The following is a 26063-nucleotide window of genomic DNA, read 5'->3' as shown; positions in this document are numbered from 1 at the left end:
ATATAGAAAAGTACCTCATGCCCACGGTTAAACATGGCGGTGGATCTTTAATGTTTTGGGGCTGTTTTTCTGCCAGAGGACCTGGACATTTTGTTAGGATACATGGCATCATGGACTCAATCAAATATCAACAGATATTAAATGAAAACCTGACTGCCTCTGCCAGAAAGCTTCAAATGGACCGTGGTTGGATCTTCCAGCAGGACGATGATCCAAAACATACATCGACATCAACACAGAAATTGTTTACTGACCACAAAATCAAGGTCCTGCCATGACCATCCCAGTCCCCTGATTTGGAACCCACAGAAAACCTGTGGGGTGAACTGAAGAGGAGAGTCCACCAGCGTGGACCTCGAAATGTGAAGGATCTGGAGAGATTCTGTATGGAGGAACGGTCTCAGATCCTGCACCATGTATTCTCCAACCTCATCAGGCATTATAGGAGAAGACTCGGCTGTTATCTTGGCAAAGTGAGGTAGCACGAAGTGTTGACTAAAAGGGTGCCAATTATTGTTACACACAAAAGATTTTTTTTTGATAAACCGGTGTTTTGTTGGCAGTTGTTTGATACATTTGTATTAACAAAAAAACATTTAACAACTGAGACAAAAACTGAACAATTTTAATTGAGACAGACATTTAAACGGAATGAGTCCCTGAACGGGAGGGGGGGGGGGGGGGTGTCAATATTAAAAGTAACAGTCAGTATCTGGTGGCCTACAGGACATCTCATCCTCATGGACTGCACCAGATTGGTCAGTTCTTGCTGTGAGATGTTACCCCACTCTTCCACCAAGGCATTTGCAAGTTCTTGAACACATCTCAGGAGGACACATGGTTACATGTAATTTTCCACTGCGAGGACGATCAGCTGTCCTTCCTGTCTCTCTGTAGCACTGCCTCAGGTGTCTTACATTACAGACATTGCAGTTTATTGCTCTGAACACATCTGCAGTCCTCATGCCTCCGTGCAGCAGGCTTATGGTATGTTCACGCAGGTGAGCAGGAACCCTAGGCATCTTTCTGTGTGTAAAGTCTTAGGCACCATATTTTTTTTCAGCACAAACGTATAGTTACAACTTTTTTTGTTTTATGACTTCTACATTATCAACTCAGTACAAAAACGTTTTAGGTTTCTCAACATTAGTTTTCCAGCCCAAAATAAAACGTTACAGAAAAATTTTTGTATGTCAGTAAAGAAAGCCGCATATTAGGTATGAGACTACTTTTCAGAAAAAAACATAATGAAGGTTGCTGGGTTTTGCTGCAAAAATAAGAAAAGTGTGCGACAGTCAAAGTCTCCAATCTGTGTCTGGTACTGAAAGATGCTCAGTAAAACCTACAGCTCATTTCCTTATAAAACTGCACACATTGTACCAGAGACAACTTTTTTTTTTTAAGCAAAGGATTGTCACAACAAATATTTACTTTTAATTTATTACTGTTTACTGCTTTTTATAGTATTTTTTAAATATAGAGACATTTAATTTAATTATTTTTGAAGGTTTGTTTTCTTTACAAGTGCCCAAGACTTTTGCACAGTACTGTATATATAAAATCCTATGAATCTTGTGAATGGGTTCTCCCTTCAGTCTCCTCTGTAGGAGGTGAAATGTATGGTCAATTGGGTTGAGGTCTGGTGATTGACTTGGCCAGTCCAAAACCTTTACCCTGATAAAGTCCTTTGTTGAGTTGGCTGTGTGTTTTGGATCATTGCCTTACTGAATGCTAACGTTCCTCCCAATTAGTTTGGAAGCATTTCTCTGTAAATTGGCAGAAAAAAAATGTTCCTGTAAACTTCTGAATTCATTCAGCTGCTACCTTCATAAGTTACATAATCAATAAAAATTAGTGACCCTGTTCCAGCCATGCAAGCCCAAGCCATGACACTACCTCCACTATGTTTCGCTTTTATGTTTTGGATCATAAGCAGATTAATTCTTTCTCCACACTTTGGCCTTTCCAACACTTTGGTAGAGGTTAATCTTGGTTCCAGATCTTTTGTGGCTCATCTCTCTTTTTTTTTTGCGAATTCCAATCTGACTTTCTGGTTCTTACTGCTGATGAGTGGTTTGCTTCTTGTGGTATGGCCTCTATATTTCTGCTCTCAAAGTCTTCTTCAAATGGTGGATTGTGAGACCTTCACCCTGCCCTGTGAATGTTGTTGGTGATGTCACTGACTGTTTTTGTGTATTTTTTCACAACTCTCTCAAATGTTTGTCATCAGCTGCTGCTGTTTTCCTTGGCCAACCTATTCGGTGTCTGTTGCCCAGTACACTAGTGGTTTCTTTCCTTTTCAGGACATTCCAAATTGTTGTATTGGCAATGCCCAATGTTTTGCAATGCCTCAGATTTTCCATCTTTTCTCAGCTTCAAAATAGCTTGCTCTTCTGCCACAGACTGCTATCTGATCTTCATGTTAGCTTATCCTTTTTAACAACAAATGCAGTCTTCAAAGGTGAAACTGAGGGCTAAAACCAAGAGTAGATGTTCAGAGCTATTTATTGTTTAAACAATTAATCTAACAGGACACACCTGGGTAACAAGAAACACCTGTCAGTCACATGTTCCAATATTTTTGCTTGCCTACAAATTGAGTGGTCTGATTCGAAACCCTCTTCTTACATTCATCTTTAGATCTCAAACCCAAATGTCTTCAGTCCACAGCAAAAACAAATGAACTGGCCTTGCTGTTCCAATAGTTTCAGAGGGGACTGTAGATTCATACATTGCCTGTCCCCACTGTGTACTGTTCTCCTTTCAAGTGGTTGAGGGTGTGTGCGTGCATGCGTGTGTGTGAGCACGTTCGTGCACGTGCACACAGGCTTGGGGAGTAACGGAATACATGTAACGGCGTTACGTAATAAGGATACAAAAAAACGTAACCATACAGATGCGATCAAGATTATTCAACCCCCCGTGCAAATCAGGTTTATTGTCAAAATTTACAGACTTTCAGCTGTTTGGAATGAACAAATCAAACAAAAGCAATTAAAAAAGTTCAACACAAGGAATGCTTCAAGTGATTTCCCAAAAGTCAACTGAAAATGCAACTTATAATGATTTCTCCAGTAATTTCACCAAAATTATTCTCCCCGTGAACAGAATCCCTCACAACAGCACAAATATGCAAAACAGGTGTTGTCTCAAGCACACCTGATACTAAACTAATCAAGCTTCATTAGTTGCACCAGGTGTGCTTTACCTGGAACACATGAGATACCTGAACCGGCTAGGGACAGAAATGTATGAAATACCTGGACGGGGCAGAAAAAGGAAGCTCTCAACGGCCGCAACCATATCTCTGAGAAGTCAGGTTGTGAAAAACCCTCGAGTGACTGTAAAAGACCTGCAGCGAGACTTGGTGAAACAGGCACTGAGGTTTCAGTGAGCACAGTAAGGCACATACTAAATGCAGAAGGTTTCCATGCCAGAACTCCAAGACGTTCACCACTACTGACCCAAAAACACAAGAAAATCTCTCAAAATCATAAATAATCCACAGAAGGTTTGGGACTCTGTTCTGTGGAGCGATGAAACAAAACTGGAACTTTTTTGACACGATGGATCAGCGGTATGTCTGGAGGAAGAAGAATGGAGAAATAACACTGTCCAAAGGTGGTGGCTCGGTGATGCTCTGGGGCTGCTTTGCATCCTCTGGCACTGGAAACCTGCAGCGTGTGGAAGGCGAGATGGATTCAGTGAAGTTTCAGGAAATCCTAGAATTAAACATCACGCCGTCTGTGAGGAAGCTGAAGCTTGGACATCATTGGACCTTCCAACAGGACAATGATCCCAAGCATACCTCAAATTCCACCAAGGCTTGGTTACAGAAGAAATCCTAGAAGATTCTACAGGGCCATCACAGTCACCTGTCTTGAACCCCACAGAAAATCTCTGGTGGGATTTGAAGAAGGCGGTTGCAGCACGCAAACCCAAGAATATTACTGAACTGGAGGCCATTGCTCTTGAGGAACGGGAGAAGATTCCTCAGGAACACTGCCAAAAGATATGCATCTCATTTGCAGCAGTTCATAACAGCAAAAAGGTGCTCTACTAAAGTACTAAAGATGCTTTCAGTTGAATTTGGGGAAACCACTTGAAGCATTCATTGTATTTCATTGTGTTTGATCTGTTCATGGTAAACAGCTGAAAGTCAGTAAATTTTGACAATAAACCTGATTTGCAATGGGGGTAGTATAATTTTGATTGCAATTGCAATCAGTTACAGTTACGTCAAAAAACAAAGTAATCACATTACAGGTACATGTTGTAAAAAAAAAAAAAAAAGGGGAATACTATTAGGATTACAGAAAAGAAATTAATCTTTTGACGTAACACAATATAGACAGCTGCTTGATTATAGTTCTGGTTCTCGCTTGCCAGTCATAACTCACATGAACAACCTCCTGATACATGCGCAAATAAATTGTTCTCAAAGTTAATTTGGTAAAAATTAACACAAATTGTTCTCTGAAATGCTTTTGTTAGCATACATCCTCTTCCCCTCTTTTTCCGACCTTCTAAATTTGAGAAAATATCCGTGATTTGGCTTTAGTTTCATTATGGAGGTGCTTATGTTCTAATATTGCAATGTTTGCGCATGTTGGCATTGCTTTAACCCCTTTCTGTAATTCTCACCTTCTTGCATACCATTTGGTCAGTTATAAAAGGTTTGCAGCAACTATTGGCCAAATTCCTGCCTCTCCACCATTAGCGTACTCTCAGCAAAAGAGTGAAGGTGAAGCGCTGTTGTGAATGGCATCAAACAGTTGCTTGACATTAGTAGCAAATGACTGTTGTCCATAGAATAAAAATAAAATAGTGTACCTTGTGCCATCATTTACACATTTGAATGGCCATGTAATGCGAAGCAATGTGATGACAACATGAAATTGAAAATGATGTTCTTATATGTCCATGTGCATTGTTTAGATAAACAATGCACATGGACATATAAGAACATCATTTTCAATTTCATGTTGTCATCACATTGCTTCGCATTACATGGCCATTCAAATGTGTAAATGATGGCACAAGGTACACTATTTTATTTTTATTCTATGGACATTCAAAAGAATGTAGGGAACAATTAAAACGTGGACAGAGTGAAACCAATTTTATATATATTTTATTATTATTATTATTATTATTATTATTATTATTTTTAAATTGTGACACTTTGATTACGTTACTGCTTAATTTTTATTTATTTTTTTTTTATTTTAAGTAATTTGTAACTGTAACGGAATACATTTTAAAGTAATCCTCCCAACCCTGTCTCTGTGTGTGTGTGTGTGTGTGTGTGTGTGTGTGTAGCCTATACAATCTGTGACTGAAAAACTTACATTGGTGCCAGACTTCATGGGATTTCCAAGGTCACAGATGAGGTACCGTGTCTTGTTCTCTGTCTCGTAGCTACACGTCAGCTGAGTTAGACTCTAGACAAGGACAAGTAACAACTAGTGAGAAACCGTGACTAACTATGAAGTGTCATCTTCCCTGCAAACATTACACTTTTTCCTAAATATTTTGCAAATTGTTAGACTTTTGTAAATTAAACAGAGTCAGTATTGCAATTAATACACTATATGGCAAAAAGAGCCATAGCATTAGAGCATTAGTGAGGTCAGACATTGATGTTGGTCGAGGAGGCCAGGGTCCAGGTCCTCCCAAAGGTGATCACTAGGGTTGAGTTCAGGACTCTGTGCAGGCCACATGAGTTCTTCCACTCGAACCTTGGCAAGCCATGTCTTCAAGGAACTTTCTTTGCGCACAGGGGTGCTGTCATGCAGCACCCCTGGCCTAGGTTTGGGCTAGGCCACTAAGTTCCAGGGAAGGGAAACTATAATGATACAGCATACAAAGACATCCTATACAATTTTATGCTTCAAAGTTTGTGGCAACAGTTTAGGGAAGGTCCACATATGGGTGTACATGTCAGGTGTCCAAAAACCTTTGGCCATATAATGTATCACAGCGTTCACACTTCTATATCTACAAATAATTCATGTGTCACACGTATTCAAAACACAGTAGAAGTAAGCCAAGCACACATGCACGCCCACACGGCCGCCCACCCGCACGCTCATGTCCCTAAGTTACCTCATTATTGCGGGCAATTCCACTGTAGTCCGCCTCCGAAGGAAGCACGACGTAGAGCTCGGCTTCATAGGCGCCACCTCCATCATTCCGTGCATTGAAAGTCAGGGTTAGTGCATTATCATCCCCCATGTACACTTCTTTCCTGTCACTATAGAAAGACAAAAAATGCACACACAAAAAAAACATTACAGTACTGCCCATGTCAAAAAGAAAAACGTAAAGGTGACCTGTTGACTTGGTTGGTATGCAACTGTCAGCAAAACACAGGATGCTGCATATTAATTACAAATTAAGATGACCACAATGATGGTCTAAGGTTGAGCCAGACAGTAGCTAATGCTTCTAGACTGCTATGTCCTGAATTCTCGTCAAAAAGATTCCCAGCTGAGTCGCAAACTTCAAGGAAGTCCTGCTTCCACAAGGGAAAAATATTTTCCTATGTAGCAATAAAGCCATACAAGCATCAGAACACAGGCTGTGGTTGTAACACACCACCTCCTCATCCCCCCCCCCCCCCAAGTCCCCTCCTTCTGTCACTGCCCATTCCCCTGCTTTTTCTCCACAGCACCAAACACAACTGAGAAATTCCATACAAGGGCCACACAGATGATTTCAATTACTGCTTGTCCTTGTAAAGCTGGAGCAAAATTCAAACTTAAGTGCCTTACATGTGAGGGACTGTAAGTGTTGAGAGCTCCAATAACCAGGTTCAAAATATCACCTTTAAGACTATACATGGCAGCTCAGTGTCATGCTTTAGGGCAACTGATTTAACAGTGGCAGTTATTATAAATTTCCATATATCATAGTGTCCTATTGTGCTAATGTGGCCTTTGTAAGATAATGACAGGAAATAACTCGCAAACAGACACCTGGAAACAGTTTCATATGAAATGAGTAAATAAAGCTTGGCTGAATATCCTAAACCTGGTGCTGAGAGCCAGCACTGGTGTAGGTTAAGTACCTTGGCAAAGATTACAGACATGGCAAAAAATCGGCTTTGTTCTTGAAAGGAAACCCACTACACACATTGTCTCCTGTTCCAAAATTAAAATAATCTTGAGTTGATCCACTCATAGCTCAATTTCTCTGCTTTCAGAATGTCACCTGTACAAATTTAAGCAATATCATATGACAAATCCATGCCTTATCATAGCATTAGCTGTTCAGGAATAGCAATCAAACAAATAATAATCATCACAAACTCCAAGTAAATTAAACAGCTTGTTTACATAAAAGTAAATATTATAAAGAATAACGCCACATATCTACAAAATCAAAATAGAACTGAAAGTATAGAAGCAGAGGGAGTCAAAACTAGCTCTGAATTTTCCAGACCCAACTGTTTTTTTCTTTTTCACAAGCTACTGGCAGCCAATCCCGGAATGTGACGCACAGCTCGCCTTCCTGTTTTCACAATGAACACACACACGCGTGCACACACACACACACACACACACGCATGCATGTTTGTGTGTGTGTGTGTGTGTGTGTGTGTGTGTGTGTGTGTGTGTGTGTATAACCATTAACAATTAACCAATTTTCTGAAATTCATCAAATGTACTTACAAACAAAATGTTTATTTTCTCATTTGCAGGCTTAATAAGGTATTGTTTTCCAGATACTGCTAACAGTTGTTTACCAACTACATAAATACAAGGTCTGAATCATGCACTGAATCAAGTATTCAACAGTGCATGCAGAATGTGTGCTTCCTTTGCTAAATGACCTACCCATTTACAGAAAGTTTCAGGTCTGGGACACAGACGTTGTCTTCTCCACAGTCCAGTAAAATTTGGGCCTGGAAAATCAAAATGACAAACAAAAAGTGTAAATAACAAAATAAAAATTATAATTCTGATGCAGTACTGCCTCTGGAGGAAAATGTCTTTAAAGCAGATATGACAGGAGAATTTTAATTACCTTTAAACTGGTAATAAACTTTTTGTCCTGAGCTAAAGAAAGCTACAGCACTCTAGCATAATAAGGTGTGAATATTCAAATCAAAACATTATAACTGTTCTGTTATAATATCAATGACAGTCTTATGCATTCTTAATACCTAACCACAACAAATCACACAGAGAAAGATGAAGAATAAATGTATATTATATATACATAGAGAGAGATAGAGAGAGAGAGAGAGAGAGAGAGAGAGCGAGCGAGCTTTATTGATCACCAAAAGGAAAATTTGGTATGTATGCAACCATGTGGCATGTGTGCACTCATAATGGTAGGAATCAGAAGGTTTTAAATGGAGAGGAGACATACAGTCAAGTCCATAAGTATTTGGACAGTGACACAATGTCACTTTTCGTAATTTTGCCTATGTACACCACCACAATGGAGCTGAAATGAAGCAATCAAGATGTGACTTTCAGCTTTAATTCAAGGGGTTTAACAAAAATATTGCATTAACCATTTAGGAATTACAATCTTTGTTTATTTAAAAAGAAATAATAATAAATGGAGTCCATCCATTTTCACAGGCTCAAAAGTAATTGCACAATTGACTGAAGCAGTTTCATGGTCAGGTGTTGTCCATTTCCTCGTTATTGACAAATGACAAATTAAGGAGATAAAAAGTCTGAAGTTGATTCCAAGTGTTGAATTTGTATTTGGTAGTGTTCATGAGAACTCTCAATATGCTGTCAAAAGAAGCGTCAATGTAAGCGAAGGAGGCCATCATTAGGCTGAAAAAACAAAACAGACAAACTTTAGGAGTGGCCAAATCAACAATTTGGTATATTCTTAAAAAGAAGGAATGCACTAGCGAGCTCAGCAACACCAAAAGGCCTGGAATATCAAGATGTTGAAGAAAAACCTCTTCGCAACATCTAGCCAAGTCAAGAACACGCTGGAAGAGGTATGCAATCTACAATCAACAAGACGCCTACATGAATGTAAATACAGACAGTTTACCTCAAGATTCAAACCACTAGTAACACTTAAGAACAGAAAGGCCAGAGTAGACTTTTTTGAAATATATGTGTGTGTGTGTGTGTGTGTGTATATAAAAAAAGAACCTCTTACAAAATGCCTCACCAGATCTGATGCAAGAAGAACTTGTACCAGAATGATGGGAAGAGAAGAATATGGAGAAGGAAAGGAACAGCTCATGTTCCAATACATACCACATCGTCTGTCAAACATGGTGAAGCAGTATTTATGGCATTGGGCATATATGACTGCCAATGGAACTGAGTCACTGGTGTTTATTGATGATGTGACTGCTGAAGTAGCAGGATGACTTCTGTAGTGTGTAGAGCTGTACTTTCTACTCAGATTCAGTCAAATACTGCAAAACTGATAGCATCTCAAGTGATGTCCATGGGTTCGAGATTTCAGGCAGTCATTGACTGCAAAGCATATGCATCCAATTATTAAAAATAATCGTAATATTTATGATTGTTAGTTTGTCCGATTACTTTTGAGCATAGGAAATGGGTTTTTTTTTTTTTTTTTTAAACAAACAGCTGTAATTCCTAAATGGTTAATATTTTTGGTAAGCCCTTTGAATTAAAGCTGAAAGACTAAATTCAATCACATCTTGATCGCTTTAAATCCCTTGTAGTTGTGTACAAAGGCAAAATTATGAAAATTGTTTCACTGTCCAAATACTTATGGACCTGATGTGCATTACCGCATATAAAGGACACATGTATTCCTGCCTAGTGTGTGATTTAAGAGGCAAGCACCTGCAGGACCATACAGAGAATCACCATCATACAAGCAACACAAAACACATCAGAGCCTGCTGCTATAAAAAGCACCACAGACACACACACACATACATACATGCCTTATTCATATGCAGAAAGGGGGTGGGGGGGTGGGGGTTTGTAATTAATTAACCTTTTGTATCGACTCTACGTGTGTAAAGAGAGAGAGAGCCCTATGATGGCTAATTGCTTCAGCATGATGCTGCAAGTCCTGCATGTATGTGGATGACGATATGGATAAGAAATAGAAGAGGGAGATTAGAAAGAGTGCAGCACCCTCCCTGTAATCAGACCTCACTGAGCTCTAATTAAAGCCATGGAGGGAGGCTGCTTGCTGCACAACTCAAAGCTGTATGCTGGCCTGAGCTCAACCTCTCAAGGAAGGGGAAAAGGAAAATGTTACAACATTAATCCAGCCACTAAACAATGATTGCAATGACATGCAACCAAATAAAAGGCAAACAAACATTATAAAATATATAATCAACAAAAAGCTGATCAACATTCAATGGGAACAAATTAACCAATAAGCAACACTACTGTTGGGTGTAAATGACAGTCCTACAGCCCAAAACAAAAACAAACAAACAAACAAAAACCTTGCATGAGTTTTACAATGTACAGCAAATGGCACAATTAAAGCAAGCGTTTGGTTCTCCTGTTTCAGCTATTTCAACTATGTACAAGTAATAAGGTGGAAATAGAAAGACTCACACATTAAGCAGGAGCGAATGCAAAGGTCACAGCTTACACTGAGAAGAAAAAGAAAACAACTCTCTGCTATAATATTTTCAATATATTCACACAAGGGATAACCAGGAACATGGGATGAATAATCTACTAGGACTCAAACTGATTTTCTAAACAAACAAAGCAAATAAGATTTTGAGCCATCGTGTGACTGTAGTAGAGGAATACTTCATGGGCTCTGGGGACTGCCTGTGTAGAGAGCAGAGTTTCATGAATTCATTACTCCACTATGGTCCATGTGGAGCAAATTATCAGGAAGAGAGTTTTGAGACACACTAACACTCTCACTCTTAAAGCATATGGTCAGAATGGACCTAAATACATAGCTACACCTGCACACAGGTCCCACTAAAGTCACTCTAGTCCTGTTAACATTGCCTTCATTCTCTTTCTATTTATTTAACACTAAATTCACATATGGAACGCAACAACTTGTAAAAGAAGGTTTATGATCTTACTGGGAATAGATACTGGGAATATAATTTCCAGTTCAATGCCAAGTACAGAATGCACACAACACATTTCACTTTTAATGAAAGCCAGTTTCAGCAAGGAAGAAAAGCAAGAAAGGAAATTTGCTCTTGAAACTGTAAGTATGTTTCTCTGACTGGTGTCCAAGTGGTGTACAAGACAGCTGAAAGCTTGGGCTTACAGTGGTATAGTTCTGACTAGGGACAAATACAAAATCCAACCAGATGCCAAATGGGCTACGATATCCACACCCAAAAACCTATGACTAACGGACCAGTCCACATCATTCCCGTGAACTACTCCTGCTGGGATAACGAAAATCTCTCCCTGGTGAATATGCATTACATTTTCTTTCCAGATTCTTTGGAGCACTTCCCAGATGTATGTTTTGAAAATTTGGACGATAGGAAAAATGGAGTAAAAGAGGGAAAAGGGGAGAACTGGGCAGACCCAAAAGCAAGATCTGCCCACTCATTCAGTATAGACCCATATTTAAACTAGAGGAGCAGTGATATGAAAAACTGCAGTGATAGTACTAGATTATTTGGTTAGGAATACTTCTATAAACATAAGAGAATTGCTTTTCACCTTCAGTAGCACCATCACACTTTCTTTGACACCATTATCTTTAAAATTATCTATACAATACAAAATTAATGGTATAACATTTCAAGCAAATGCAAAAACCCCTTCTTCAAACATACAATGTTTGAATTAATGTTTATACCTTCTGCTCAATTAGCTCAGTCGTCTGGTAATTCAGGATCGGCCAGAGGCCGTGTCTGTCTGCAGGAGCCTGTGCATCCAGACTGAAGTTGAGAGCGATAAAGATGGAGGAGAGCTTATCCCGAAATTCCTTTTCATCCTGAGCCCAATCAGAGGAAAACAAACAGGTGTAGATATAATCTCAAAAATGAGAACCGATCTAAGAAAGATAATGACTGCATTTCTTAAGCTTAGCCAGATTATATATGATGAGCTAGTGGCTTTACTTCACTTTATCTGAATTTTTTTTTTTTTTTTTTTTTTTTTTTACAGAATTCTGTTGATATTTTTACTCACCCTCAGGTAGATTTTCGTCTCGTGGCAGACCTTGGCTTCATTTGGCACCTTTAGTTTCCTCTGCAGGCTGGCCTGCTGGGTGTCCAAAAACAAAGCCCTATGAACAGCTCCCTTCTGCTTCTGCTGGTCCAGCTGCACTTCTACATTAAACACTACAACACACACACACACAATGATGCTTCACAGTAAAACATTAATCATGGTCATTTGGAAAAAGTGTTTCCATCCAAAAATGCAGAGAGACAAAGTCTCACCGACACTTCCAGTGCTTTCAGTAGTTTTAAAGTCATATCATACACTTGTACTGAAGCACAATGGTATGCGAGATATTTCTACACATGATATTAACCTTTTCTTGTCTATTACAAGTGGAAGTGAAGTACAGGTTAATGACATTTAAAGGCAGGAGTGGACAGACAAAAAAACAATTGGAAATTGACATTGACTTTTTCAAAACTAATTTTCCATTTGTTGTGCCTACTTAAACGTAATGAGCTTCATGGTGGTGGGACACTACACTACACTACACATGGCCGAGGAGCAATCTGTTTGATGGTAGAATGATTTATGTATTGTATTTACTAGATGGATGAAAAATGCAGTTATATAGAAATACTGATGAAACTGGGCAAAATAAAATAGAGTACAACGCCGTCTTATAACTCTCCTGCTTAGTACATGCACTAAACTCACGATGAAACATATCAAAAGAAAATAAAGAGGCTAGCCAGACTGAATAACCTTTTACTAGGAACATCAGGACAGCACACCATATCTCGTAGGCAAAACGTTGGACATCTTACGGACTTTCTGTTACGCGTGTAAACATGTCTTACATGATCCTATACTCATTCCTTCCCCTTACTCTGTATTAATGTAATTACCTTACTAACTAGAGTTGGCCATATGTTATATTATGTTATCTACCACTTTACATCCTCATCAATTAGGTTGCAGGGAAACCAAAACATGGGTCTGGGCAGCACACTGGAGGTCTCACTTTCCCAGTGGGCTAGTTAATAAAAGTATTATTTGTCCACCTGTGAAATATACCAAATATGACCAAATATAAAATCATGTAATGAAAACTATGAAACAGGGTTAAGCAATAATATAAGCAGGTAATCAGGACACATTAAGTGAGGATGCAACGTGGCTGTCAGTTGCCGTCAAGTGTGATGTGGAAAAATAAAGGGAAAAATCCCTTCAAAGTGCTAACTAGAGAGATTTTATATATAGCTACGTTTGCAAAGCACTGCTACATGTGAATAATAGGATGCAGATGTGGTCTGCTGGCTCACCTAGATTTTCTGGAAGGTGCTTCCCATTGGCTGAAAGGCAGAAGCTCAAGTTGACACTGCAGGAAGAAAAGCAGATGAAGACATGAGAGCCATGTAGATGGCAACACACCCTTACATTTACGTGCACTAATCAAGTCACATTGTATAATGTGTTGCCCATTTACTTTCTCATCGTACAGAGACTGTTCTTAAGGTTTTAATGTTTCATAAATCAACATCTGGCAAAGAGAACACTGCTGCTGAGTGATTAAGTAGGAGTGGGCCAAGACAATTCTCTTCTAGAAAAACATCTCTTTCTTCAGTGAATAATTCCAGAAGGCCAAGAGACAAGAGAGTCTCTTGACCGAGAGAGTATTTTAGCATGATATTATAAGGGCATTATAAGGTAACTTCCACATCAACTTTGGCATGAATGAGTTTAAAAAAAAAAAAAAAAAAAAAAAAAAGGTAATAATACAAAAACAGAGAAAAAGGGAATTATAAAGAAGTCTGAAGAACTGAACATAGGAGAGCAAAAAGTGAGGCCAAAAAGGACAAATCCATAAATGAGAGCTAAAACGTGAGAGAACAGTAAGAAATGCCCAGCAAAGTCCAGACCTCTCCTGACCTGGGCTGCAATAAATAGGAGTGCATTCCCATGTGTACTCCTAAGCATGTTTGCGCTTTGCATCACGTGTGTACGTATGTGCGCTCTTACACCCATATGCAGCTTGGCGTGCCCTGATGTTTTCCAGCTGTGTTCCACCACTAAACAATATTTCATTCAAAGTCACTGTCAGTTCTCCTCTCTCTCTCTCTCTCTCTTTCAGTTCCCCACTCCTCCCCCACCACAGCCTCACCATTACCAGGCAACAAGCTGTAATCAAGACATGTGTATACACACTTTTTCCTGTATGAATCAGACAAGTGGAAGGGCAGAAACCTGAGCACAGACGCAACTTTGTACCCCAGAGCAGTTTCCTCTCCTTCAGCTGATGAAGGAAATTCAGGATGCACATTTCTAAATACTGACACAGGAAATGGAAAAAGGGGGGTTGGTGCATTTCGACACCATCCTGCTCGTCATCTGCCTCGTGAGGCATTGCTTTAAGTCAAATCTATGCCGAATGCTAATGGTGTCAGCTTAACAATCCTGCTTCCATGATTCCACAACGTGTCCACCCTCACTTACAAAGGCAGACTGTTCCTCTAAATGCCTTTAAATACACCACCTTCATGGTTCTCCACAGTAACATTATTGTTCTTTGGCCTGGATTAATACTGATACTGTGTCAGGTTTAGTTTCTAGACATACATACCAGAATATATACTTTTTGAAAACTTTAAATTTACATAAGTTATGTGTGGCACAATGAGAAACCTTTGTTTTTACGATGGAGAAAAGAAAAAAAAAACGGCCTATAACAAAATCTGTTAAAATGTCTGTGATTCATACAAAACAGAAACACATTTTCATTCAGGAAAGCCTGTAGTTCTTCAAGTGTATATCTCTATATGTACAGTAATGGGGAAAAAGAAAGTACACCCTCCTTCAATCTTCTATGATTTAATTTATCAGGGCCCAAGTAACAATTGGGGGGGTCCTCACCAACATCTACGAACAAAACAAAAAACTAACCTCAGGTGACAACAATAAAAACACAACACGGGGATTTCCCCTACCATAGAAAGGCTTAGGTGCAGAGCGTAAGTGTTTTTGCGGAGCACCTTAAGGCAAATGAATGTAAAAAGGCATGTATGTGACATATGAGAATGAATAAAATAAAAATAAAAGCATAGAAGACTGAAGGAGATGCACAGTGCCGCCAGAAAGCAGTCACTCCCGCAGTATTTCTCTTTTTGCTGTACTGCAAAAGTTAAGTATATTAGAATGGGATTTTTCCTGCTCCTTTTGAAGCGACTCTCTACAAAAAATTAAATTAAACAATGTACTTAAGCGTCCTCAAATTTTTTTTTAAATCTAAAAGCTGCTTAATTGATAAGTCTACTCTTGGTTTGAACCCTAGGTTTCACCTGTGAAGACTGCATTTGTTGTTAAAAGGATAAACCAACATGAAGAACAGAGAGCCGTCTATGGGAGAAAAACAAGTCATTTTGAAATTGAGAAAAGAGGGAAAAAATTATCTGAGCCATTGCACAAGACTGACTAAAGAAAAAACATAAATAAGTCAGTGACATCAACAACCTCCACAGGGCAGGGGTGAAGGTATCACAAGCCACCATTCGAAGAAGACTTCAAGAGCAGAAATATAGAGGCCATACCACACGATGCAAACCACTCATCAGCAGTAAGAACTGGAAGGTGAGAGTGGAATTTGCAAAGAAATAGAGAGATGAGACACAAAGGTCCTAGAATCAAGACTAACTTCTTCCAAAGTGATCAAATTTCTAAAGTGCAGAGAAAGAAAGGATCTGAACATGATCAAAAACATACAAGCGCATCAGTCCAGCGTGGAGGTAGTGTCATGGCTTGGGCTTGCATGGCTGCTTCCGAAATGGTCTCATTAATCTTTATCTGATGATGTAACTCATGATCGTAACAGCAGGACGAATACAGAACTCTACGGAAATATTTGGTCTGCCAATTTACAGAGAAATGCATCCAATCTAATTTAGAGAAACTTCTTTGTGCAGCAAGACAATGACCCAAGCACACTGCCACACAAAAAAGGACTTCATCAGGGGAAAAAGGTACACGGTTTTAGACTGGCCAAGTCAATCACCAGACCCAATTGAGCATGCATTTCACCTCCTGAAGAGGAGACTGAAGGGAGAAACCCCCCCTCCCAAAACCAACAGCTGAAAGAAGCTGCAGTGAAGCCTGTAAACGCATCACAAAAGAAAAATGCAACAGTTTGGTGATGTTTGTGGGACACCGACTTGATGCAGGTATTGCAAGCAACAGATATTCAACCAAATATTAAGTGTTATTTAAGACTATCTGTTCCAATAATTTTGCTCACCTAAAGACTGGGTGGTCTGCTACCAAAGGTGCCATGTGCCAAGTTGTTTAACACATCTAGATGTAAATATCAGGGAATGCAGGCTGAAATTCTGGTCTATCATCTCACAGTGTATAGCAAAAACAAAAGAATTGGCCTCACTGTTCCAATCCTTTTACCACATATACCAGTCATGTGAAAAAATAAGTACACCCCATGGAAATTTATTTATTTATTTTACATATTTGGACAAGCAAACATTTAATCCTCTTTGAAACAGTGCCTATTAACAAAGGTGACTATCAAATGACAAAATTTACATTTTGTAGTAATTTTCACAATTTAAATTAACAAAAAACAAACAGATCAGTCACATGGAACAAGTAAGTACACCCCTACATTTATCACACCTTTAAATCCATAAAATTAGAGTCAGGTGTTCAAGATTGGGTGCCAGTTATCAGAACCTGGTTAGGGGGTGCAGGTGGCACCGGTCTTATTTATACCCCTCTCATATCTACTGTCTGGTTTTCCCTTTGTCATTGAGGTGTGTGGTGTCATCATGCCAAGATCTAAAGAGCTCTGTAAGGCCTTCAGAAAAAAAAAAGTTGTGGATGTCTATGAGTCTGTCAAGGGATTTAAAAAAATCTCCAAACTATTTGAAATACATCATTCCACTGTAAGGAAAATAATCTACAAATGGTGCAGATTTCAAATGACTGCCAATTTGTCCAGTGCTGGCCATCCCAGCAAATACAGTCCAAGTGCAGACCGTCTGATGCAAAAAGAAGTCTCCAAGAACCCCAAAATTTAATGACAGCATCTTGTAACTGTTCGTGTCAAAGTGCATGCTTCTACAATGAACAAAATGTGGACCTTTCAACAGGATAATGATCCTAAGCACACTAGCAAGGAATACACCAAGGAATGGCTCAAAAAGAATAAATGGAGGGTTATGGAATGGCCTAGTCAAAGCCCGGATTGGAATTCCATTGAAATGTTGTGGGGGGGATTTGAAAAGGGCAGTACATGCAAGAAAACCCTCTTGCAACTGAAAGAACATTGCATGGAAGAGTGGTCAAAAATTCCAGTAAGCCTGATGGACAACTATGCAAAACGCCTTCAAGAAGTTATTTTTGAATAAATGACTGATCAAGCAAATTTTCCTTCTGGGTTTGTTCATGTATATGAACTTTATTAATAGGTACTGTTTCAAAGACGATCAAATGTTTGCTTGTCCAAACATGTCAAAAAAGCCAACAATTTCCATGGGGTGTACTTATTATTTCACATGACTCTTATAGTAGTAAAAAGTTCAATTAGAAAAGTAACACATACCAAGAAACATGTGTGGTTTGGTTTCCACTGCTGATGGTGCAGGTCTTCTCCTCAGGATTAATCATTGTTGGGTACACAATTAAGGTGGCACTCGTGTTAACGATTGGGCGAGATCTGCAGAATGGAAAACGTCATTTTATTTGTCTATAATGTGCACAGACTTTAATATGACTGAACAAAACATGATACCTGGCTCACCTGTAAAGAACGGCCTTGTCAGCTCCAAAAGCTCCCACAATGAGATCTATATTGAAAAGACAAGACTCCAGAATGTACTTGCATCGTTTGAGTTTAGATCACCATCAAGGTGAAACATGGTAATTAATCCAGCTCTCACCTGGGTAGCCATTGTGATCCAAGTCTTTTCCTCCTTTCATGGTATAGCCAAAACTGACAGGAGGAGCAGGAGGGGCAGCTGATGACCACTGACCAGCAATCACTTGAGAGGGCTTTTCCCTGAGTCCCTTAGCATAACCGTTATAGATGAAGACCAATCCTTGTTCATCTTTCCCACCAAATGGACTACTGATAGCAATGTCTAGTGGATCAGAGGTAGAGAACATATTACAAATGAAATGTAGGAATGTTGAAGGACATTCCATATTTATAAGAATTGTTGGAGAAAAGACAGGCGACCGACAGGAACAAAGAACAAAGCTACTTACCATTAAAGCCATCCTGGTTGAGATCTCCCAGCGGTGTGATCGAGCTGCCGAACCGACTAAAAATTTGCGTTCCGGTGAGGTGAGGTAGACGTGGTGCAAGCTCCAGTGGACCCGTCTGTAGATACACGTATACTCGCCCTAATTCCTCCAACCTCCCATCTGAGTCACGCACCATGAACATGGGAGCACCAACCAACAAGTCTGTAAGTCTGGAAGTGAGAAGATAAAGTGGAAATAAAGAGCAATCAATACACACATTAATACACATACAGTAAAATGCAAATACAAGCAAACATATATGGCATGTGTAGTGTTAAAATCACTAACCCATCATTGTTGATGTCTGTAGCAGCCACAGCATAGCCAAAGTAGGAGCCCATCTGTAGGAGATTTGAGCACATTACTAATGCACACACAAACTGTTCACCTACCAAAATTTCAACACTTTATTCACAATCTAGAATAACAACCCAGAATAATTTAAGATTATTTAAATTCCCAATTTTCTGAAAATGACAGTAATGAACTACTAAAGGTATTGAGTCCAATACAACCCAAACATCAAGACGTCATTATCTAATGATTACAAACATATATTAAAGTTGGTCATAGTCAGCATATAGTAAAAGCTGTCAAGATGTGACCAAGTTATGACCTACCTGTTCACCAATAAAGGTTTTCATGGTCTCCAAAGAGCCATTAAGGATAGACACCTGAGCAGAAAACAAACGTTTAAAACACTTCATTTTAGTATGATATGCACTTTTTATATAACTGACAAGACCTAAATTAGTCCAGAGATTATGTTCTACAATCAGGGTTACTTTCACCAAAAAGGCATCATGTAAAAAATTCAAGCCATCAAAAAGCAATCCTGACATGTTACCTGGCCATGCAGAAGTACACCTCTGGGAACCCCTGTCACAAAGTCTGAGAAACAGAGAGCAGACAGAAGAGGACAAGGAAAAATTTAATCATGAAGACAAAGAGACTTGAGATAAAGAGACAAAGAGACTTGCATAATCAGATATGTTTTACATTTATGCACAATTTTATAAGCATAAATTGAGGTTTTGGGGCAGACTATAAAGCTAAAAATATGTTCCTGGTATGCTATCCTTTGGTTATTTCAATACTGTGAGCTTTTATTGTGATTCTTTTGTAATTTGGGGAGTTGAGATGAGAGGACAGCATGTTGATGGCACAACTTGTGCAGTTGTTCTGAAAGTGTTTTGCTCAATAGCATCAACCATTAAAAAGAAAAGTACCCAGATTTCTGAAATTACAGCTTTGAAATTTACACTTGTACACTAGACAGCAGTGTATAGATTAGCAAAGTAACTTTGATCCTGCATGTCACGGCGTTACCCAGGTACCTGTGCAGAATTTGGTTACCCTTCTTTCCCCTGTACTGGGATACACTGGTCCTAAAAACTCACTACAAAATTGTTATAGCTTGAATCACTTCCTCACTTCATGTTTATCTATTCTTTCTTTGAACTTTCTAGGGGTAAGAGTTCAGATTAAAAAATTTTCAGAACGCTTCATGCAAATCCCAAAAATTCAAATTCCAAAAATACAGATTTAATGTAATATATGTGAACGGTGAATCCTCTGGGATTCCCAGAGGAAGGTAGATGCTTTGAGGGTGAACTCAGCACTTAGCTAATCACAGTCAGAGAAGAGCTGTGGAGTAAAAGAACCAGAATGAGGTAAGTGCATCTAACGTTTTGTGTTCTCAAATAGCTAGCTTTCCTTGCCCCCGTCACCACCGTCTCACATAATTGGGATAAATTCGCACTTTTAATATCTGTAATATATATATATATATATATATATATATATATATATATATATATATATATATATATATATATATATATATATATATATATATATATATATATAAATAAAAATAAGTGTTCATATATATTTCTGTAAAGCTGTTTTGAGACAATGTCTATTGTAAAAAAGCGCTATACAAATAAAATAAAATAAAATAAAATTGAATTGAATAGCTGTCTGCAGTGATTCTAATCACTTGATGCTTATAAATAGTTGCAATATATGCCAAGTATAACTATTTTGATAACATAGGGTATGTTAATATTAGCTGCTGGCAAAGCTTTACCTCATTCCAGTTTATTCTTCTTTTTACTTCACTCTACAACACTTTGCTTCTCTTATCTTCATATTGAAGTCATGGCACAACAATGATAAAAGACTTTGATTTGGCTAGTCATCACCTAATAACCTCCAGAGAGCTCCTCCTACTTTCACGGGTGGTGATATGTGATGGAAAACAAAATCACATGCCCTTGGCAATGAACGGCCACATTAGAAAATCAGCTGAATGGTTACATTCCTTACCTTCATCATCATCTCCATTAAATTCTCCTACTGCAACAGAGTAACCTAAAAATCACATCACATTAAAAGCATTATAGAGCATGTAGATCAAGTAGAAGTAGATCAAGGTGTTCATTGATCATTTTGTTTTACTACACTAACAAATGCACATGACATTTTTGTGTATTATACATGTATGGGGGAAGGTCTGGAAAACCTTACCCATGTAGCTGTCATCAAAGTTGATCTCTTTTTTCTGCTTGGTCTGAATCTGGCCTGCCACTGATGTGAGGAAATAGCCTGGGTAGTAGGCCTTGATGATTTCCTCCTTCACAGCAGAGATAAGTTGTCCTGAGAAGGAAACAGACTTTCACATTCAATTCTCAAAAGTTGCTTTATTCAGAAAAGCATCAGTAGTTTGGTGATACTATCACTTAACATCTGTGTATCTGCTAGCCTTACCTTGCCAAAAATAGCTGCCTGGTCCTCCAAGTACTACCTTCCCATCCTGTATTTCAACAGTAGTTAAAAAATAGTTGAACAAAGATGTATTGAAAGCACAAACAGTTAAATGGATTCAAACTACTGACCTTGGTGAAATCAGCACTGAATCCACCTTGACAGTAACCCTGGCCCTTCATTCCATGGAATTCTGGAACACATCAATTATATAAGTTTGAAACTAAGATCACAATACAGAGTGATTTAATTCCCTGCTTGGTCAGAAGTGGTGGATTCGTTTTATATAACAGCAAGGCTCAGATTATGGTGGATGCGGCACATAATTCATGACTAATAAGCGAATTTTTAAAAATGTGTTTTTGAAACAAGAATAATAATAGTTGATGTGGTGAAGTTATTTTTAGGAGTAATATATGGAAGTCGTCTCAGATGTTAATATATTGTAGCATCTATTTAAAAGTTTATTTAAAAGGAACTAGCTTGTCTCTCAGACATTACACAACATTACATCTAACTATATGCCAAAACAAAACAAAAAAAAAAATTAAAAAGCAAAAAATCTCATAACTATAAATGTAGTAATATTTAGATGTAGTAAGTGATATACCTGTGCGGCAGGGAGCATACTCCACAAATTTGGTGAAGTTTTTAATGGACAGGTAGCAGGAGCCGGTGACATCTGACTCAGGCATGTCTTGTTGGGTTCTCCAAGAGTAGAGAGGGGCACAAGCCTAAGTTACAAGGATGGAGATTAGAGCTTCGTTACATAAAACCACACACAGCTGAGCCCGGGAACAATCCTGAAAAAGGTCATTGCAACAGACAAATGATGCAAAATAACCATGACATAGGAACCAAGTCATGGTTCACATAAGTCTCTCATGGTCATAAACAAACTGAACCATTATTCACAAGCTTCAAAAAAAAAAAAAAAAAAAAAAAAAAACACAAGGTTTGTTTAATCCATAACAAAATGACCATACATGCATATTATTTATATTTATATATATATATATATATATATATATATATATATATATATATATATATATATATATATAAAATCTTAAATCAATGAAGCTTATTAAAAAAATAATTTTGTATTTTGATGAACAGAAATGAGGAACTGAACAGACTGAAAGTTACAATACACAGTATTGAAGCATAAAAAATGCATTAGTTTCTTGTTGTGCATACCAGAATACTCTAAACAGCATAATTTCATCAGCAAGGAAACGGTTACTTTAAAATTATGGCAGGAGAAAAAAAGAGCCAAAATTCAACAGAATTTCTTACCAAGACAGAGTCTTCATGTGCACGTACAGTTGCTCCAAACCACTGGTGGGACTTGAACTCAGCTTGAGTTTCAACATTATTGATGCTCACATTAAGATCACCTATAAAGGTTGTGAGGGAGAAAGGAGCACAATTTAAAACTCTGCCTCACATTACAAGTACATGTATATTCAGTTCAGGTTTAAACTCTTTTGACACCTGATGGATGACCATATGAGATTAATGCTGCAGAAATAGACTGAACAGGAACAGGAAGACATATGGGCATGTATTTACCCAAAATGTTATTCAAGGAAAAGACCAAATTGTGTTGACAAGCCAAAGAGCATGACCTTGTAACTGAGATAACCATAATAAAATTTATCCTGACCACAGTGTGAGAATTTGACAAGGGCTTAGTAGACAGATTCTATTAAACTTCCAAAGGCTTGTTGCAAATACAATGGCAAATAACTGGCCAAAAGACACAATTGCCTTTTTGTAGCTTTTCATATTGCAATTTGCCACAAATATTTCTCCAGTTACACCATAACTTGACAAGCATGATGCAACAGGACCAGTGGTATTGTGAAAAGATGAGTGTGAGAAAGAGGGGAACAGGGGAAAGAGCATACGGCAGCAATATCATCCATTTTCATCTCTTCAAGTGATGGGGGCCTGGACCCAACCTAACGGAACAAAAAAGAACCTTGGTCCAAGTAAAATATGGTATTCATCACATGCTTCTGCACTCCTTAACTTGTCTTAGTCTCTGTCCCTCTCGTTCTCTCAATCCCCTATTATATCTCTCTAAAACATTCCTCTTCTTCTACATCCATCAAAACCTCTACCACTCTATTAAACCATCTAGATCACTTTTTAATGCCATCACAGGATATGTTGGCCATATATAGTCACTTATTAGGTCTCTCTCACTGCCAAGTAGAAAGGAAAAGGGCCTGCCTCTGTTAAAGTCTCAGGGACTGATTAATAGGACACACACACACACACACACACACACACCCCCCCCCCCCCCCACACACACACACACACTCCCCTCTAAAAGCATCAGAACTACATGACCAATTCTCCCTTCAGTCTCTTCTTCAGGAGGTGAAATGCATGCTCAGTTGGGTTGATCTGGTTATTAACTAGGCCAGTCTAGAACCTTCCACTTTTTTCCCCTGATGAAGTCCTTTTCTATGTTGGGAGTGTATTTTTGGTCACTGTCTTGATGCATAATGAAATTCCTCCTAATTAGATGCATTTCTCTCTAAATTAGTAGACAGAATGCATCTTTGACTTCTGAATTCATTCTGCTGCTACCATCATGAGGTGCATCAATAAAGGTTAGTGAGCCTGTTCCAGAAGCAGCCATGCAAGCGAAAGCCATGACTCTACCTCCGTCATGACAGATGAGCTTATATGTTTTGAATTATGAGTAGGTACTTTCTGTCTCCACACTTTGGCCTTTCCATAACTTTGGTAGAGGTTAATCTTGGGTCAAAGTACTTTTGTAGATCATCTCTGTATTTCTTTGTGAATTCCAATCTGGCCTTCAGATTCTTACCACTGATGAGAGGTTTGCATCGTGTTTGGCCAAACAAGAAATACAGAGATGATCCACAAAAGTTTCTCTATATTTCTGCTCTTGAAGTCGTTCTCGAATGGTGGGTTGTGATACTTGCACCCCTGCCCTGTGGTGGTGGTTGTTGAGATCACTGACTGTTTTTGGGTTTTTCTTCACAGCTCTCAAGGTTTCTGTTATCAACTGCTGTTTATCTTGGCTGACCTATTTTGTTTTCCCCTTGGTTTCGTTCTTTTTCAGGACATTCCAAATTGTTGTATTGGCTATGCCCAATGCTTGAGCAATGGCTCTGAATGATTTTCCCTCTTTTTGCAGCTTCAAACTGTCTTACTTTTCTCCCATAGACAGCTCTCTGGTCTTTATATTGGGTTACCCTGTTTCCCAACAAATGCAGACTTCACAGGCAAAATCCAGGGCTTAAACCAAAAGTAAACATTAGGAGCTACTAATTGTTTAAACAATCAACCTACCAGGACACCCTTGCTGTTTAACAAGAACCTCTCCACAATGTGTTCCAATATTTCTGATCATTTGAAAAAATGGGTGTATTCAAACAAAAGCTGCTATGTTCTGAGTTGTTTAACACATCAAGATGTAAATATCAGGAAATGTATGCTGAAATTCTGATCTTCATCTTTTGATCTCAAACACAAATGTCTTTAGTGTATAACAAGCTTTTCACTCGAAGTCTTAAAAGTAGACAAATAGAACCCAATTAAACAAATGACTTATTACACTTGGTCATTTGTTTATTGAGGAAAATGATCCAATATTACATATCCATCAGTGGCAAAAGTATGTGAACCTCTACAATTAGCAGTTCATTTGAAGGTGAAATTAGAATCAGGCATTTTCAATAAATGAGACTGCAATCAGGTGTGAGTGAGCAATGTCTGATCTTAACAACATGTTTGTGGAAATGTATCATGGTATGAGCAAAGGAGATTTCTGAGGATTTGTTGATGCTCATGAGTCTTAGGCAGGTATGTTTTAACCACAAACTAGAGCAGTGCACCACAGCTGAATGTGGTATGAGACGCCATAGGACCTCCAGCCCCCTCCTAAATATGAAGAAGCACTCCAGCTTTGGTTAAAAGCTTTGAATCTAATGAAACCACCAAGGCGACTGTATGTTTGCTCTTTTCACTTTGTGGACAGAAGCCCTAAGGAAGACCATGTGTAAACAGAGAAGTGTTTGGGCTCTGATGCACCAGTGAAAACCTCAGCATCAAGTGCTATATTCATGGCAGGAGCAAGTTTATAAATATTAAATGACTAAAAATGTACAAATTAATATATGGGTAGATATACATAGGAACAGGTACACAAAATGAATAGGCAATCAAATAAATTAACAATTAAATAGAAGACATTTTAGAAAGTAAAAATTTTAAATATAAAATACTTCACACTGAGCAAGGTAAGCATCTATATGTAACATTTCAAATTAATTTGGGATAAAAATTCGAAAACCCTTTCTGGTGTTCCCTTGTGAAAAATCTTAAAAGACCTTACTGAGTAATACCTTTGTCTCAATAAAGTACAATAAAATGTGCTTTCGAGTCAGAAGAGTTCTACATGACTGACAGGATGGTGCCGCTTCACCCATTAATAAAAACGTGTTAGTCTTGAGTGACCTATGCAACATTTTGTGTATACAGTCTGAGTGCAAGAGTCAGTCTAAAGGAAGAAAGTCTTCTGCCAATAACAGGACTGATTTCATACAGTTTGTTATCCTCATTTTCATCCTATTTCAACTGCCAATTTCTTACAATATAGGAGTTCAAGATCAGTCTGAGGTCTGATGGTGGGATAAGTACACCTGCTCATTGCCAGAGAGCCCATAAATAAACAATGCTGGAGTTCAGTTTCTGTAAAAGGTACACTTTGGTTAAGATACAGACTATTGTGGGGTGATCTGTTTTCATGGATTCAAGGGCTTGTAGGCAGGATTAGAATCGGTACAAAACATTATGTTGTGCATTTTCAACATATTCCAGGGATAAAAGCAAAGTGCAGGCCTCAGCTGT

The 26063-nt window shown here is 38.5% G+C and overlaps 1 protein-coding gene across 1 annotated transcript in view; it reads right to left on the bottom strand.

Annotated features, from left to right (window-relative positions):
- itga5 (integrin, alpha 5 (fibronectin receptor, alpha polypeptide)) overlaps positions 1–26063 on the bottom strand; it is a 70619-nt gene that overhangs the window by 14847 nt on the left and 29709 nt on the right. Inside the window, exons 3-21 of the mRNA XM_053643547.1 lie at positions 22467–22567; positions 21778–21901; positions 21299–21360; positions 21171–21216; positions 20931–21059; positions 20730–20774; positions 19246–19289; positions 19019–19072; positions 18687–18739; positions 18360–18568; positions 18032–18232; positions 17893–17938; positions 17695–17808; positions 13415–13470; positions 12114–12265; positions 11779–11916; positions 7842–7909; positions 6109–6256; positions 5352–5444 (exon numbers count right to left, since the gene is read on the bottom strand). Of these exons, the coding sequence (XP_053499522.1) occupies positions 5352–5444; positions 6109–6256; positions 7842–7909; positions 11779–11916; positions 12114–12265; positions 13415–13470; positions 17695–17808; positions 17893–17938; positions 18032–18232; positions 18360–18568; positions 18687–18739; positions 19019–19072; positions 19246–19289; positions 20730–20774; positions 20931–21059; positions 21171–21216; positions 21299–21360; positions 21778–21901; positions 22467–22567 (1883 nt within the window). The remainder of the gene's footprint in view (positions 1–5351; positions 5445–6108; positions 6257–7841; positions 7910–11778; positions 11917–12113; positions 12266–13414; positions 13471–17694; positions 17809–17892; positions 17939–18031; positions 18233–18359; positions 18569–18686; positions 18740–19018; positions 19073–19245; positions 19290–20729; positions 20775–20930; positions 21060–21170; positions 21217–21298; positions 21361–21777; positions 21902–22466; positions 22568–26063) is intronic.

Source organism: Ictalurus furcatus, chromosome 15 (assembly GCF_023375685.1).
Source record: "Ictalurus furcatus strain D&B chromosome 15, Billie_1.0, whole genome shotgun sequence".
Classification (NCBI taxonomy): domain Eukaryota; kingdom Metazoa; phylum Chordata; class Actinopteri; order Siluriformes; family Ictaluridae; genus Ictalurus; species Ictalurus furcatus.
The sequence above is the reverse complement of the archived record's forward strand: the minus strand, read 5'-3'. Positions and strand labels throughout refer to the sequence as shown.